Source organism: Thamnophis elegans, chromosome 3, assembly GCF_009769535.1.
Source record: "Thamnophis elegans isolate rThaEle1 chromosome 3, rThaEle1.pri, whole genome shotgun sequence".
NCBI classification, from domain to species: Eukaryota; Metazoa; Chordata; class Lepidosauria; order Squamata; family Colubridae; genus Thamnophis; species Thamnophis elegans.
The window spans coordinates 12,895,757-12,909,365 of NC_045543.1; the positions used below are offsets into that span (position 1 = coordinate 12,895,757).

The 13,609-nt window shown below is 51.7% G+C and overlaps 1 protein-coding gene across 1 annotated transcript; it reads left to right on the top strand.

Annotated features, from left to right (window-relative positions):
* The first annotated feature begins 2,273 nt into the window (after positions 1–2,273).
* GDF7 (growth differentiation factor 7) lies at positions 2,274–13,609 on the top strand. The gene is made up of 2 exons (XM_032214510.1): positions 2,274–2,631; positions 12,648–13,609. The coding sequence occupies exons 1-2, from the start codon at positions 2,274–2,276 to the stop codon at positions 13,607–13,609; spliced, it is 1,320 nt and encodes a 439-aa protein (XP_032070401.1).

Consider the following 13,609-nt stretch of genomic DNA (forward strand, 5'->3'; position numbering starts at 1 on the left):
TCGCAGTTGTCGTAAGATGAGTAAGGACCAATGAACACCCAGACGGAGGTCATAATTGGGAGTAAGGGACCGATGAATTCAACGAGGCTTATTTCCAAAGAAACTCAACTAAAACGCTTTGGAAACAGGAAGTTGGATGTCAATTAAGACTCCCCCCCCCCTCAACAATCTGGGGAAAGCCAATCTAGTGGTGGTGGTGGGGAGGGAGGGAGAGGTCGTGGGGTCTGGAGACCCCCTCCCAGTCGCTTCTGTCAAATGGGACTTAGTACTTTCCTGGGAAAGGCCGAAAGCAAAGTCCATTAAAATGAATGTATTTTATAGTTCTCCAATTAACCTCCAGGCCGTCGAAGATTGGATACCTCCATTCTACTGTGGGATGGACTCCCAATTACGTACACCCGACAGACAGCGCCTTAAAATGCGAATCCTGCGATCCTGGCGTTAGAAGTGATCACTTAACAGAGCCAGTTGACTAAATCTATCTGCTTTGTTGTGAATCCAAATTCGCATATAGTATTATTAGGTAGTACATCTATGCCACATGTGACTTCTACGTACTTACTGATGTTTATTACTACCTCATTCTCTGAGGTCAGTGATAACAGATCACTAGTAGCAAAAGTTCAGTAATCTGTAATGAGAATATTTTTTAAAAAATCTAATAACTTGTATGATAGATAAATTCGACAATAACACTTAACCCCACAAACGGCCCTATTATTACCCAGAGGTGCCATTTTAAAAAAACGAGTTTTTGGAATTACAAGCCGGTTCTCGATCTGGTCGCTCAAAATAAAATAAAATAAAAATTCCCTTAGTTTAAACTAGACCCTGCGCCGAAAGCTAGTCGAAACAACGGACTAGATCTGTTAATCGCAATCAGCTACTCTGGCTTCGATCCCCAACCTCACTACTACTGCTCCATCTGTTGCAGGGACTACTGGAGTAGCCGTCCTGAATTATCCAGGTGTTTGTTTTTATTTCCTCCTCGCTTCTTAAACTCTCGGGGGTTTTTTTTGTCGATGAAGCGAAGGGAGCTGATTTCTCCGAAAGAGCAGGAAAGTTGAAAAGGGGATTATCGAAGGAAGCGCAACTTCTGTCCTGTATTTCGGAGAGGGTCGGTCCAATTCCCGCCGGATGAATCCAATTGCCCCCCCCCCTCCCCAGCTCTCTTATTTTTTTTTTTTTAGTCATTTATTTGACATTTATATGCCGCCCTTTTCCCTGAGGGGACTCAGGGCGGCTTACAATTTAATAGGAAGGGAGTGCAAGACAGAACACAAGAAAAAAAATGTGAATAAAAAAATAAACCAGTAAAACACAACATTCATTCAGCATTCGGGTGGGGCGAGGTTAGGGTCTTATCCCCAGGCCTGACGGGCTAGCCAGGTCTTGAGGGCTGTGCGGAAGGTCTGGACGGTGGTGAGGGTGCGAATCTCCACGGGGAGATCGTTCCAAAGGGTCGGAGCTACTACCGAGAAGGCTCTCCTCCGCGTAGTCGCCAGTCGACACTGACTGGCGGATGGAATTCGGAGGAGGCCTACTCTATGCGATCTGATGGGACGCAGGGAGGTAATTGGCAGAAGGCGGTCTCTCAAATAGTCAGATCCACTACCATGAAGGGCTTTATGAATCCACTACCATGGAGGGCTTTATGCAGTGCTAGGTGAAAATCCACACGGCTCTTCCTCCCCCCCCTCCACCTTCTAGGCGGCTTTGCTGAAGCGTCCAGCGCCGAAAGGCTGGCATCCAACTCTCTGTCCCTTTGGCAAAGCGGCTGGTGTTATTTCCGACGGATTCGGATTAAAAAAATATATCACACACACACACACACATCGGGAGGGGAAAGAAACAGGAAAAGGGGAAGAGAAGGAGGGAGGGAGGGAAGGAAGGAAAGGAGAAGAGTTTGTAAAAACAAATAAGTGACTCAGCGGCGCTGTTTATATTGGGGGCTGCCTTTTCCCCCCCGTTTCTTTTTCATCCGTGCAGGACTCCGCTTCGCCCGCCTCCCCGTTTCCCCGCCTTGGCAAAAGCAGCGCTCCTTTGCCAGGCGGCGGTGGCGGCGACTGGCCGGCAGGGGGCGCTGCGAGGGTCCAGCCAGCCGCTGCCACCGCTGCAGTTGTCCTGGTTGGTTCGGCCTCGAGTTAACACAATGTTCAAAAGCGGCCGGGGAGTCCGAGGAACCCTCAAAGCCCCTGCGCCAGCCGCTCAGAGCCCGCCGAGCCCGGGGCTGCTGCTGCTGCTACGAAGCGGAGGGAGACTGCGAGAGAGGCATGCAGCTGAGGGCGGCCGCGGCGCTTTGCCTCTGCTGCCTCTGGAGCGCCTGCCACCTCCGCTACGGGCAGCTGGACGCCGCGGCGGTTCGGCCTCCGGCAGCGGCCAGTGACGCGGTGACCGCGGGGGCGGGCGGCCCGGGCCTCTGGAAGTCAAAGCCCGGGGAGAGGCTCGACGGGGACGGCGGCGTCTTCGGGAACGGCACGGTGGTGCCGCACGACTACATGGTCGCGCTTTACCGCCGCCTGGCCGGCGGTCGGGATCCAGCCCGGCCGGAGGGAGAGAGCAACGATGCCCCGGGCAGCCGCCCCAACACCGTCACGGGCTTCGCGGACCAGGCGCGGGCACAGCCGCGAGGTGAGCAGCCCCCCACTGCCCCCAACAAGCGCTCTGCTTGGCCGAGCTCTTCGCGAGTGGGTTGGTTTGCCCGCAGAGCCGTCTCGGGAAATGCGCTGCATCCAGACGCGTTGCGCCAGAGTCTTTTCCTCTTCCTTTTATCCTTTTGCTCCGGGATAGCGAGTTGGATTGGCTCGGTTGGAGTACCTTAATGGAGAAGAGAGCCCCCCCCCCCACTCCACTTCCACCTCGCTATTTAAAAGTGCCCTTTCTGTCTAAACTGGGTGGTTTGGTGTTGGGGATGGGGAGGTCGGTAGGCTGCGAGCCGTTTTGGTTTAGCTCTGCTTCGGGATTTTGTAGTAAATGAGGGCGATGAATTTGGGGTGTTGGGGGGTAAAGGAAAGCCTCGTCGTCCTGATGGGAAATAATTAGCCTTGTCCTTGTTCCCTTTCGCCGCCTTCTCACCAATTCTTGCAAGTGTTTGGTTTTGCCTTTAAAAAAAAATGAACGAACATCCCAACGAATCCAACTACAAGGAATCGATAGTAATAATAGTAGCAGTTAGACTTATATACCGCTTCATAGGGCTTTCAGCCCTCTCTAAGCGGTTTACAGAGTCAGCATATCGCCCCCAACAACAATCTGGGTCCTCATTTTACCCACCTCGGAAGGATGGAAGGCTGAGCCAACCCTGAGTCCCGCGATACTAAACCTCAGACAGAAGCTCTCTGAAAAGCAACTTTCCATACTCCTCAAATTGCTCCCCAATTGATCGGGTTTGATATAGATGATCGATAGGTTCGTTCCTAATCTAAACCAAACTAACCGTGTCACCCTTTTAGACTAGAGTCTAACATTTAACGGTTTTTGCAGGATGACTGTTTTTGTGATCCACACTTTGCGAGCGGAAAATGATTTCACGGTTTTCAGTTTCCGTATCATAAACGATTCTTGACGCAAAGTTCATTTAAACACTAATAATCAAATGAGGAAATCACTGCGGAGAGTCTTGGGCCTGGGCCAAACTGCTGCATTTGTTTTAATTGGAAGAAAGGGGATATGAAATGCGCTGGTGGCGATGCGCAGAGAACCAATAAACCAACAGCACTGATGTTGTTACCTAGTTTGGTCATGAAACGTCTGCAAGAAAAGCAAGCTCCTCAGAGCAGCAAGGACTCGACCATTAATATTGTTTGTTCTCACCAAAAAACTCAAAGTGCGCCCCCCACCCCCTACAAGGAGTTTCGGTCCCTGCCCAAAGTCGAATCAAGCCTGCAGTCCCTTTTTAGGAATCTGAGGTTTTAGGGCAGTGTTTCTCAACCTTGGCAACTTGAAGATGTCCGGACTTCAACTCCCAGAATTCCCCAGCCAGCATTCTGAGGTTTTAGGGCAGTGTTTCTCAACCTTGGCAACTTGAAGCGAATGCTGGCTGGGGAATTCTGGGAGTTGAAGTCCGGACATCTTCAAGTTGCCAAGGTTGAGAAACACTGTTTTAGGGGATCAGCGAGGTGCCCGAATGTGGTAATAACATCGCCTCAGAAGCAAAGGTGAGCTCAGGTGACCGAATGCCTGGTTTTGCGGCTGGGAAATCGTTTGCTCTTTAGGGAAGAAAACGGCCCGGAGAAGGTCTGGAAGACCTGGGAGAAAGGAAAAGCAAAGCTGTTGTTGTTATTAGTTGCGAAGTCCTGTCCGACCCCATGGACAACGTTCCTCCAGGCCTTCCTGTTCTCTACCATCTTCTGGAGTCCATTTAAGCTCACACCTACTGCTTCAGTGACTCCATCCAGCCACCTCATTCTCTGTCGTCCCCTTCTTCTTTTGCCCTCCATCTTTCCCAGCATTAGGCTCTTCTCCAGTGAGTCCTTCCTTCCAAAGTATTTGAGTTTCATCTTCTGGATCTGGCCTTCTAAAGAGCAGTCAGCAGTTCAAGCAAAGCTGAAGGGGGTTCAAAAAGACATTGGGATTTATCGGTTCGAGGAAAATGCGGTTTTCACTATAACCTTTTTGTGTGTGGGGTGTGTGTGTGTATTATTGTGATCAGATGCAAAGTGGGACAGGCGAGGGCTACTCCCAGCTTCCCTTCCCTTCTCTCCCGGTAAGCGGGCGGCTGCACTGAAATAACCCGATTCCTGGAGTAGAATTGGCGGGAGGCTGTCTTGGCTGGAGCGATGGAGGGGGCGCAGGCGCGGGGCCAAGTGGGCATTAACAGGTGGAAGGTCGCGGCGGGTGGGAAGAAGAAGCGAAGGCCGGAGCGACTAGGTTTGGGAAAGTCCTTTCAAATCCCGCCACGTCTGTTGCTTATTCGACCGCCGCTGCTGCTGCCCTCCGTCTCCTGTTCTAGCAGTTCAGCACGCTTTTTCCGGCCCTGGGCAATCCCAGACAGCCACTGCGCGGCTTTTCTTTCTGCCCGGGACTGGCTCGGTCTGCCTCGACAGCAAAGGGGACACTCCCCCGCTGAGTCAAGACAACAGAGTCCTTCCTCTCCCTTGCTTCCGAGGCTTTCCTGGGGCCCTCTCTGGCGGGTGTGTGTGTGTGTGTGCGTGCGTGTGTGTGTGTGTGTGTGTGAGAGAGAGAGAGAGAGAGAGAGAGAGAGAAAGGGGGGAGAGAAAGGGGGGAGAGGGAGACAGAGAGACGGAGGGAGAGAGCGGGAGGGAGAGAGAAAGGGGGGAGAGAAAGGGGAGAGGGAGACAGAGAGAGACAGAGGGAGGGAGAAAGCGGGAGGGAGGGAGAGAGAGAGAGAGAAAGGGGGGAGAGAAAGGGGGAGAGGGAGACAGAGAGAGACAGAGGGAGGGAGAGAGCGGGAGGGAGAGAGAGGGAGAGAGAGAGAGAGAGAAAGGGGGGAGAGAAAGGGGGGAGAGGGAGACAGAGAGAGACGGAGGGAGAGAGCGGGAGGGAGGGAGAGAGAGAGAGAGAAAGGGGGGAGAGAAAGGGGGAGAGGGAGACAGAGAGAGACAGAGGGAGGGAGAGAGCGGGAGGGAGAGAGAAAGGGGGGAGAGAAAGGGGAGAGGGAGACAGAGAGAGACAGAGGGAGGGAGAAAGCGGGAGGGAGGGAGAGAGAGAGAGAGAAAGGGGGGAGAGAAAGGGGGAGAGGGAGACAGAGAGAGACAGAGGGAGGGAGAGAGCGGGAGGGAGAGAGAGGGAGAGAGAGAGAGAGAGAAAGGGGGGAGAGAAAGGGGGGAGAGGGAGACAGAGAGAGACGGAGGGAGAGAGCGGGAGGGAGGGAGAGAGAGAGAGAGAGAAAGGGGGGAGAGAAAGGGGGAGAGGGAGACAGAGAGAGACAGAGGGAGGGAGAGAGCGGGAGGGAGAGAGAAAGGGGGGAGAGAAAGGGGAGAGGGAGACAGAGAGAGACAGAGGGAGGGAGAAAGCGGGAGGGAGGGAGAGAGACAGAGAGAAAGGGGGGAGAGAAAGGGGGAGAGGGAGACAGAGAGAGACAGAGGGAGGGAGAGAGCGGGAGGGAGAGAGAGGGAGAGAGAGAGAAAGAAAGAAAGAGACAGAGAGACAAAGGGGGGAGGGAGGGAGAGGGAGACTTTTGCGAGATGTTTGCAACTGAACTCTTTTGGATCGCTTAAGCTCCGTCGGGACCCTTCGTGGGAAAAGGGAGGCGGGCAAGGGATGGTTAAGAAAGGGCGCCTCCCTGCTTAATCTGCCTCCCTGCCGGTGGCGGCGGGATTCTTGTTCCGTCACTGCTGCCAACCGGTGGGCGGCGGCGGGGGGGGGGGCGCTTGTCACCTTGACTCGAAACGGCGAGCCAATAGCAAGAGCGTCTCGGAGCGCTGATCCGCGATTGGCCGGTCTCTATAATTAGCCCCAATTGCAAATCCAAGCGGAGAAGAGCGCTTCGCAGCCCAAATGAAGGGAGCTCAGGGAGGGGACAAGTTAAAAGTTAAAAGTTGCCCGCTCTGGATTCCCCTCTCCTAAAGGGCATCGCACCTTTTGTTTTTTGGCCTTCTAATTCTGGCTGCCTTACGATCCCTTGAGTGATTTATTGCTACGACTTCGTGGCGAGTTTTCTTTTCTTTTCTTCCAGGGTTGGGACGCTGCAGGTGGCTGAAAATCACGACGTATCAAAAGACAGAGAAGACTTGAGGTGGGGTGGGGGGTGGAAATGAAAAGAGAATGGGCGAATGACAGATTAAAACTGCAGGAACAGATAGAACTTCCCGACTAGTTTGAATACTTTCCCCCAAGCGTTATTTTTCTTTTCTTTGGTCTGAAAAGACACCCAGGCCGTAAAAAACGCTTCACTCGTCCGAACAACTTCTCGTTCCATCCTCCCTTTTCTTGACAAACATTTCTTCTAGTTTCAGCATTCGGCAGGAATGTCTTCCAAATGATCCGTGTTGGATGAAACACCACGTGAAAACAATAGAGAAGGAAAAGGAAGGAAGGAAGGAAGGAAGGAAGGAAGGAAGGAAGGAAGGAACACATTTCCTAATATTGTTTTTTTTCTTCTTCCCTTCAATCGCGTCCGATTCTCCAAAACTTCCTGGACAAGTCCTTGCGGTTTTCTTGACAAGTTTTTTCCCCCCAGACGCGGTTTGTCATTGCCCACTTTCCTAGGACTGGGGGAGAGAGATGACCCAAGATCACCCAGCTGGCTTCGTGCCTCAAATGGGACTAGAACTCCGAATCTTCAGGTTCTAACCCAGTGCCTTAACTACTACATCAAACAGGCTGTTTCCTAATGAATGGGGTTGGAAAAAGACTGAAGCGGGAGGGCGAGAGGAGCCTGTTCAAAGAACCCCCTTCATACCGGAACGCGGGGCTGCCCTGCAATCTTTGGTCCCCGCAATTGGAGCAGGTCTCCGATCTACATCTTCCAAATGCTTGGGAGATGCAGATGGGGGACCTGCATTAAGTAACTGATCATCCTCAGAGAAATATATCGTGGGTACGCGTGGATTGGAATCTCTGCCAAAAGAATTTTCAGCTTTGCTTATATTTGTAGGTCCTATGAATCTGCAGGTGAAGGACCGCAGATATCTACTGATAAAGTTCACGTTTCAGTATGTCGGCGAGGCAAGAACGCTAGATTATGGCTCGGAAGCCGCCGGGGATAAATTAATGGATTTAGGAGGAGGCGTCGCTAGAGTCTTAAGATAGGGGTGGGGGTGGGGAGTTGTGGAGTTTGAAGTGGTTGAATTAGATTAGATTAGATTAGATTAGAAGGTTTATTTATATGCCGCCCTTTTCCCTGGGGCGACTCAGGGCGGCTCACAATCCAAAGGAAGGGGGGGAAAACAGACTTTTACATGTAAGACAGTACATGATTAAAACACAACATTCATACCATTCGGGCGGGTTACAATCTTAGCCCCAGGCCTGACGGGATAGCCAGATTCTGAGGGCTGTGCGGAAGGTCTGGAGGGTGGTGAGGGTACGAATCTCCACGGGGAGATCGTTCCATAGTGTCGGAGCTACCACCGAGAAGGCTCTCCTCCGCGTGGTTGCCAGTCGGCATTGGCCAGCGGATGGAACTCGGAGGAGGCCTAATCGATGAGATCTAATAGGTCGTGTGGAGGTGATCGGCAGTAGGCGGTCTCTCAAGTACCCAATTACTCTTTCAACCTGCTCTGATCTTTTGCCGATTTCTTTTTTATTTGTTAATTGCACAAAATCGTTAAGGAATTGAGTGTTCTGTTGAGAGAGAGAGAGAGAGAGACAGAGAGAGAGAGAGAGAGAGAGATATTTTTTAATAACATTGTTGATTCAGTTTGAGGAGGTTCCCTAAATCAAGGAAATTAAACTGATTTGCGCTAACAGAAACGGCAGCCGTGCGAGGGGTATTAGCTACTTTATGTTTTGTCTGTCCTATTTTTCCCACCCTAACCACGCGAATGTTCTTTTCTTCACTGATTTCGGAATAAGCCTCGCTTTATTCAGCGATTCGGACTTACACCATTGATCCTTCTTTTATCGCTCGGAGAAAACAATAGAAACGGGAGGGAATCACGTTGCGTTTAGACTTCGCAAGCTGGCGTACCCTAGCAAGCCTCTTCTGAAGAGGAAAAAAAATAAATCCAAAAACAAAAAAGCAACACTTTCTAAAATATCAGAATCTGCCTTTAAGGTTAAGGACAGACCTGCAACTACCTACAAACCCCAAAACTCTTGTATTAAAATCTACCCGATCTTTAAATGGAGAACACATTAATCTAAAGATCTCCTGTTGTGTTGCTGTTGTTAGTTCGCTGCTTAAATATTATTCGGGCGCAGTTGGAGGACTCCAACTCCGCATTAAACTACCCCAGGATGGACCATGAGACTTGTGTTCCTGCAATACCTGGCCACGCGTCTGTATGCTAAACTTTGCACCTTAAGTCAGCAATTGGCAATTTCTTGCCTGCTCTCCCAGCATAAAGGGCGGCAGACCACTGTGAGTTTGGATGAACTGTGGGGAACCCCGAATGAAAGTCGGGGTGTTTTAGAGGCGGGCCAAAGGAAGTGCATCCAGCTACAGGGAAAGAATATCGGGGCAAGTTTGGTTTTAAGTTTTGAGGTCCCGATGCTGCAGAAGTAGGAGTCGAGGTTTCTGGAGTCCTGGTGGCTTTGAGATGCCTCTTGAGGTCTCCTAAAGGCTGTGGTTACGGAAGACACGGCCCAGGGTCCTTGCTTAACGGATAGCTCAGCATCCGTTTTTTTCAAGACTCCAGTTTCCTCTTGGGGGAGAAAAAGCACCTTTGGGACAACCATGGTCTGGATCAGGGGTCTCCAAACTTGGCAACTTTAAGACTTGTGGACTTCATTTCATTCATTTCATTTTTTCATTTACTTTATTTGTATGCCGCCCTTTTCCCTGAGGGGACTCAGGGCGGCTCACAATTCAGGGGGAGGGAAGGACAACAAGTTACAAACATGAAGACAATACATCATTAAAAAAGCACAACAGTCATACTATTCGAGTGGGGTTGGAGTCTTTAGCCCCAGGCCTGTCGGGACAGCCAGGATTTAAGGGCTACGCGGAAGGTCTGGAGGGTGGTGAGTAGCGTCTCCTTCTCCCTTCTCTCCACCTGCGGCCGAGCTCGGCGCCTAGACCTGGGAAGCCTGCAGACGGCTACCTCAATTTCGGGTCGGCCAAACTTGCGATCTCTCTCCATTGCAGCTCTTGGGGCGGTGTAAAGACTCCCTTGTTCCCGTCCAAGCGACATCACGCGGCAGTTCAGATGCTGAAGTGTCTATGGAGATTCTCAACCATCCAGAGTCCAGGGGTCTCCAACCTTGGCAACTTTTAAGACTTATGGACTTCAACTCCCAGAGTTCCTCAGCCAGCAAAGCAAAGCCAGCAAAGGAAAGCTGGCTGAGGAATTCTGGAAGTTGAAGTCCACAAGTCTTAAAAGTTGCCAAAGTTGAAGACCTCTGGATGGTTGAGAATCTCCATAGACACTTCAGCATCTGAACTGCCGGGTGATGCCGCTTGGACAGGAACAAGGGAGTCTTTACACCGCCCCAAAGAGCTGCAATGGAGAGAGATCGCAAGTTTGGCCGAGCCGAAATTGAGGTAGCCGTCTGCTGGCTTCCCCGGTCTGCGCGCCGAGCTCGGCCGCAGGTGGAGAGAAGGAGACGCTATTCTGGGAGCGCTGGGCGAAATGAATAATAGCCTGTAACACTCTGAAAGGCTCTGCTAGTTGGTTCTTTGCTGTCCCTGCCGCCGCCTTCCCCCTTTTCTCTCGGAATGGCCACTCCTTGCAAGGAGAGGGGGAGATTTCCAAAGAGCCAAGGGCAGGAAAGGGTCTTTCGCAATTCATCGAGTTCAATGGAGGATGCGAGGACCAGACACAGGGCACCCCGTTTCAAATCTGTTCCAGCGAAGTATGGGGATCGCCGTTCCCAGAATTCCCAGCCAGCAGGTCCCCAAGTCACCCATCCCCAATACACCGGGAGGCCCCATAGACTGGGGGAGAAAGATACTGATTCCGATCCTCACTCAGACGCGCAAGGTTTTCTACAGCTATTATTTGTTCCAGCTATGGTGGCTCCCTATTCGGGGTGGCAGAAACTCATCTGATTGCTCTTGTTGGGAATAAAGAAAAAAGACAAGGAGCTCCCCAGAAACTCCCAGTTGGCCACTATAAGTGACCAGCATGGTCATCTTTCAATCAAGCCATTAATAAGCCCCACAATTATTGAGTACTGTGGGCCCCATCCTCCAGCTACCAAAGATCCAGTCCCTTTGAAATCCAGCTGGCTTCATGGGTCTATGTAACTATGGCTATGTTGAAGGAATTTGCCATGACCTCCTCCCAGAATCCGCCCTCTTCCCCCCCTCCCCAATTTCCTGATGGTCTCTCCCACAAATACTAACCAAATCTGGCCTACTTAGCTTCGGAGGTAAACTAAGGTCAAGTAATATCTCCAGGTAGCGCTGAACTAAAATTCCCAGCAGCTCTAATTAGGATATTTCAAGTGAGAACGATAGCTCAGCAACATTAGGAAGGCCAGAACTTCTGGTTCCTTGATTTGATTTATTGGATTTCTATGCCGCCCTATTCCCAGAGGGACTCAGGGCGGCTCACAAACCAAAATAGGGGGGGGGGAATACAACAGAAGAAAAAACAACGGACAAACAACTACAAACAATTAAAAAAAAACACTCAACAACCACAAAGTTCGAGCTGGGGCGGGGAATCCGTCAGCCCCAGGCCTGTCGGAACAACCAGGTTTTAAGGGTTTTGCGGAAAGCCTGAAGGGTGGTGAGGGTCCGAATCTCCACGGGGAGCTTCGTTCCAGAGGGCCGGAGCAGCCACAGAGAAGGCCCTCCTCCGGGTGGTAGCCAATCGGCATTGGCCAATAGATGGAATTCGGAGGAGGCCTAATCTGTGGGATCTAATAGGTCTGTTGGAGGTAATTGGCAGCAGGCGGTCTCTCAAGTTGCTCACCTTACTTGGCCATGGGTGATTCAGGGGAGCCACATCCTACAGTACTAAGTCACTGATCAAAAGTTCTGATAATTTTCATTAAAAAAGGTATGAACTATATCTACTAGAACTGTTGAGAAAGCCCTTCTGAGAATCTTTTCTTTCATTCTTTCATTTATTTTGCCTCTTCCTTCCCTTTATTTATTTTAATATTAGGGTCTATATTTACTGTCACATCTGGTTACTTTAATTAATCCCAGGAAAAGTCCATGTCTGGTTTCTAATGTAAATGAGCCGAGATAGGAAGGGGATTCAGATGGGTCACCCCCCATAAGGGATTAACTCACTCAACACTATTCTCTTCCTCCACCTTCTCTCCTGGAGCATTTAAATAAAGAAAATGTGCATGTAGGCACACATGTGAACAAATAAAATGATCCTTGACAGACCAGGGAAATGTTTAACTTGGCTCATAGCAATGAAGAGGGTGGGTAGTGTGGGAAGAAAAACATGGCCCCATTTCTCTCCTGCCCCCCCTTCAGCCCATTCTCCGCTTGGACTGGGAAATAAATGCAGATGCTTGCTGTACAGTTCCTTCATTGTCTCTTGACCTGCCAAGGGTGGAAGGTTTTAGTTGGGTCATTTTTACGGACAGATCCTCTCCAACTGAACTTTTAAAAAGGAGATAGATTTCAGCCCCCAAATTATCCTGCTCCTTGTACGCATTTTCCAAAGCCATTTTTGAACTCCTTCCCCCCCCCCCATGTTGTGTTGAGACATTTTCTGCACATGCTGAAAAGCACAATTTAATGCAATTTCACGAGGCTTTATGGGAGAACAATGGATTCCACTTCTTTGACAACAGGAGTGTGTGGTCCAAGTATCTTTGTAGATGAGCAACAGATCCAGCTTCTGGGGGTGATGGGGGTTCTTATGGGGGGGGGGGAACAGAATTTGGCCCAAAACCTTATCCAAACAGCAACTGTATTCAATTGGTCCGAAAAAACTAGTGGGAATAAAGCAGGGAAAGTGGGTAGCCCAGTTGGCACTGAAAGCGTTGGTAGACCGGGCAGGCAGGCAGGCAGGGAATCCCCTTTGGTACAGAGCCAGCGGGACGGAGCCGCTCTTGCTGTCCGGGCTCAACAAGGCAGCTTCCACCCATCCATTTCTCTTCTCTTCCAGACGACTCTTCTCGGGAGGCCGGCCAGCAATACCTCTTCGACATCTCTACCTTGGCGGAAGCGGACGAAATCGTAGGGGCCGAACTGAGGATCTTGCGGAAAGCCGCCGAAAACAAGAGCTTGGCGTCGTCCCCGGAAGGGATGCTCCATCGCCTGCTGATCTCCATTTGCCCCGACCAAAGAGAAGACCGGGAGCCGGGCCTTTTGGACTCCAGAGCGGGAGACCTTCTGGGCTCCGGCGACGCTACTACGCCCCAGTGGGAAGTCTTCGACGTCTGGGCAGCCTTGAGGCCCTGGGCCGAGCCAGGCGGCCGTCCCGAGCGCCCGCCCGTGCTGTGCTTTTGGCTAAGGGTCGTCTCGGCCCAGACCGGGAAGCTCTTGTCCCCCCGGCAGTTAGGCTTCGGCCGGGAGCGCCCATCGCAGCCCCACGAGAGGGCCCTGCTGGTGGTGTTTTCCCGCACCAAGCGGAAAGACAACCTCTTCAAGGAGATCCGCCAGAAGATCCGGACACTGAGCGGCGGCGAGCTCCCGCCGGGGTCCCACGAGTTATTAAGCCCAGGCGCTCTGGCCAAACAGCAGCGGCGGAGGCGGCGGACGGCGCTGGCGGGCCGGGCCTCCGGCGGGCGAAGCCAAAGCAAAAAAACCAGGAGCCGCTGCAGCCGCAAAGCGCTGCACGTCGACTTCAAGGAGCTGGGCTGGGACGACTGGATCATCGCGCCCCTGGATTACGAGGCCTACCACTGCGACGGCGTGTGCGATTTCCCGCTGCGCTCCCACCTGGAGCCGACCAACCACGCCATCATCCAGACGCTCATGAACTCCATGGCGCCCGAGTCCACCCCGCCCAGCTGCTGCGTGCCTTCCAAGCTCAGCCCCATCAGCATCCTCTACACCGACTCCGGCAACAACGTGGTTTACAAACAGTACGAGGACATGGTGGTGGAGAGCTGCGGCTGCAGGTAA

Coding starts and splice junctions, on each gene's coding strand:
- GDF7 (XM_032214510.1), top strand. CDS start 2,274: ATGCAGCTGAGGGCGGCCGCGGCGCTTTGCCTCTGCTGCCTCTGGAGC. Junction 2,632..12,647: donor GGCGCGGGCACAGCCGCGAG/GTGAGCAGCCCC, acceptor CTTCTCTTCCAG/ACGACTCTTCTCGGGAGGCC.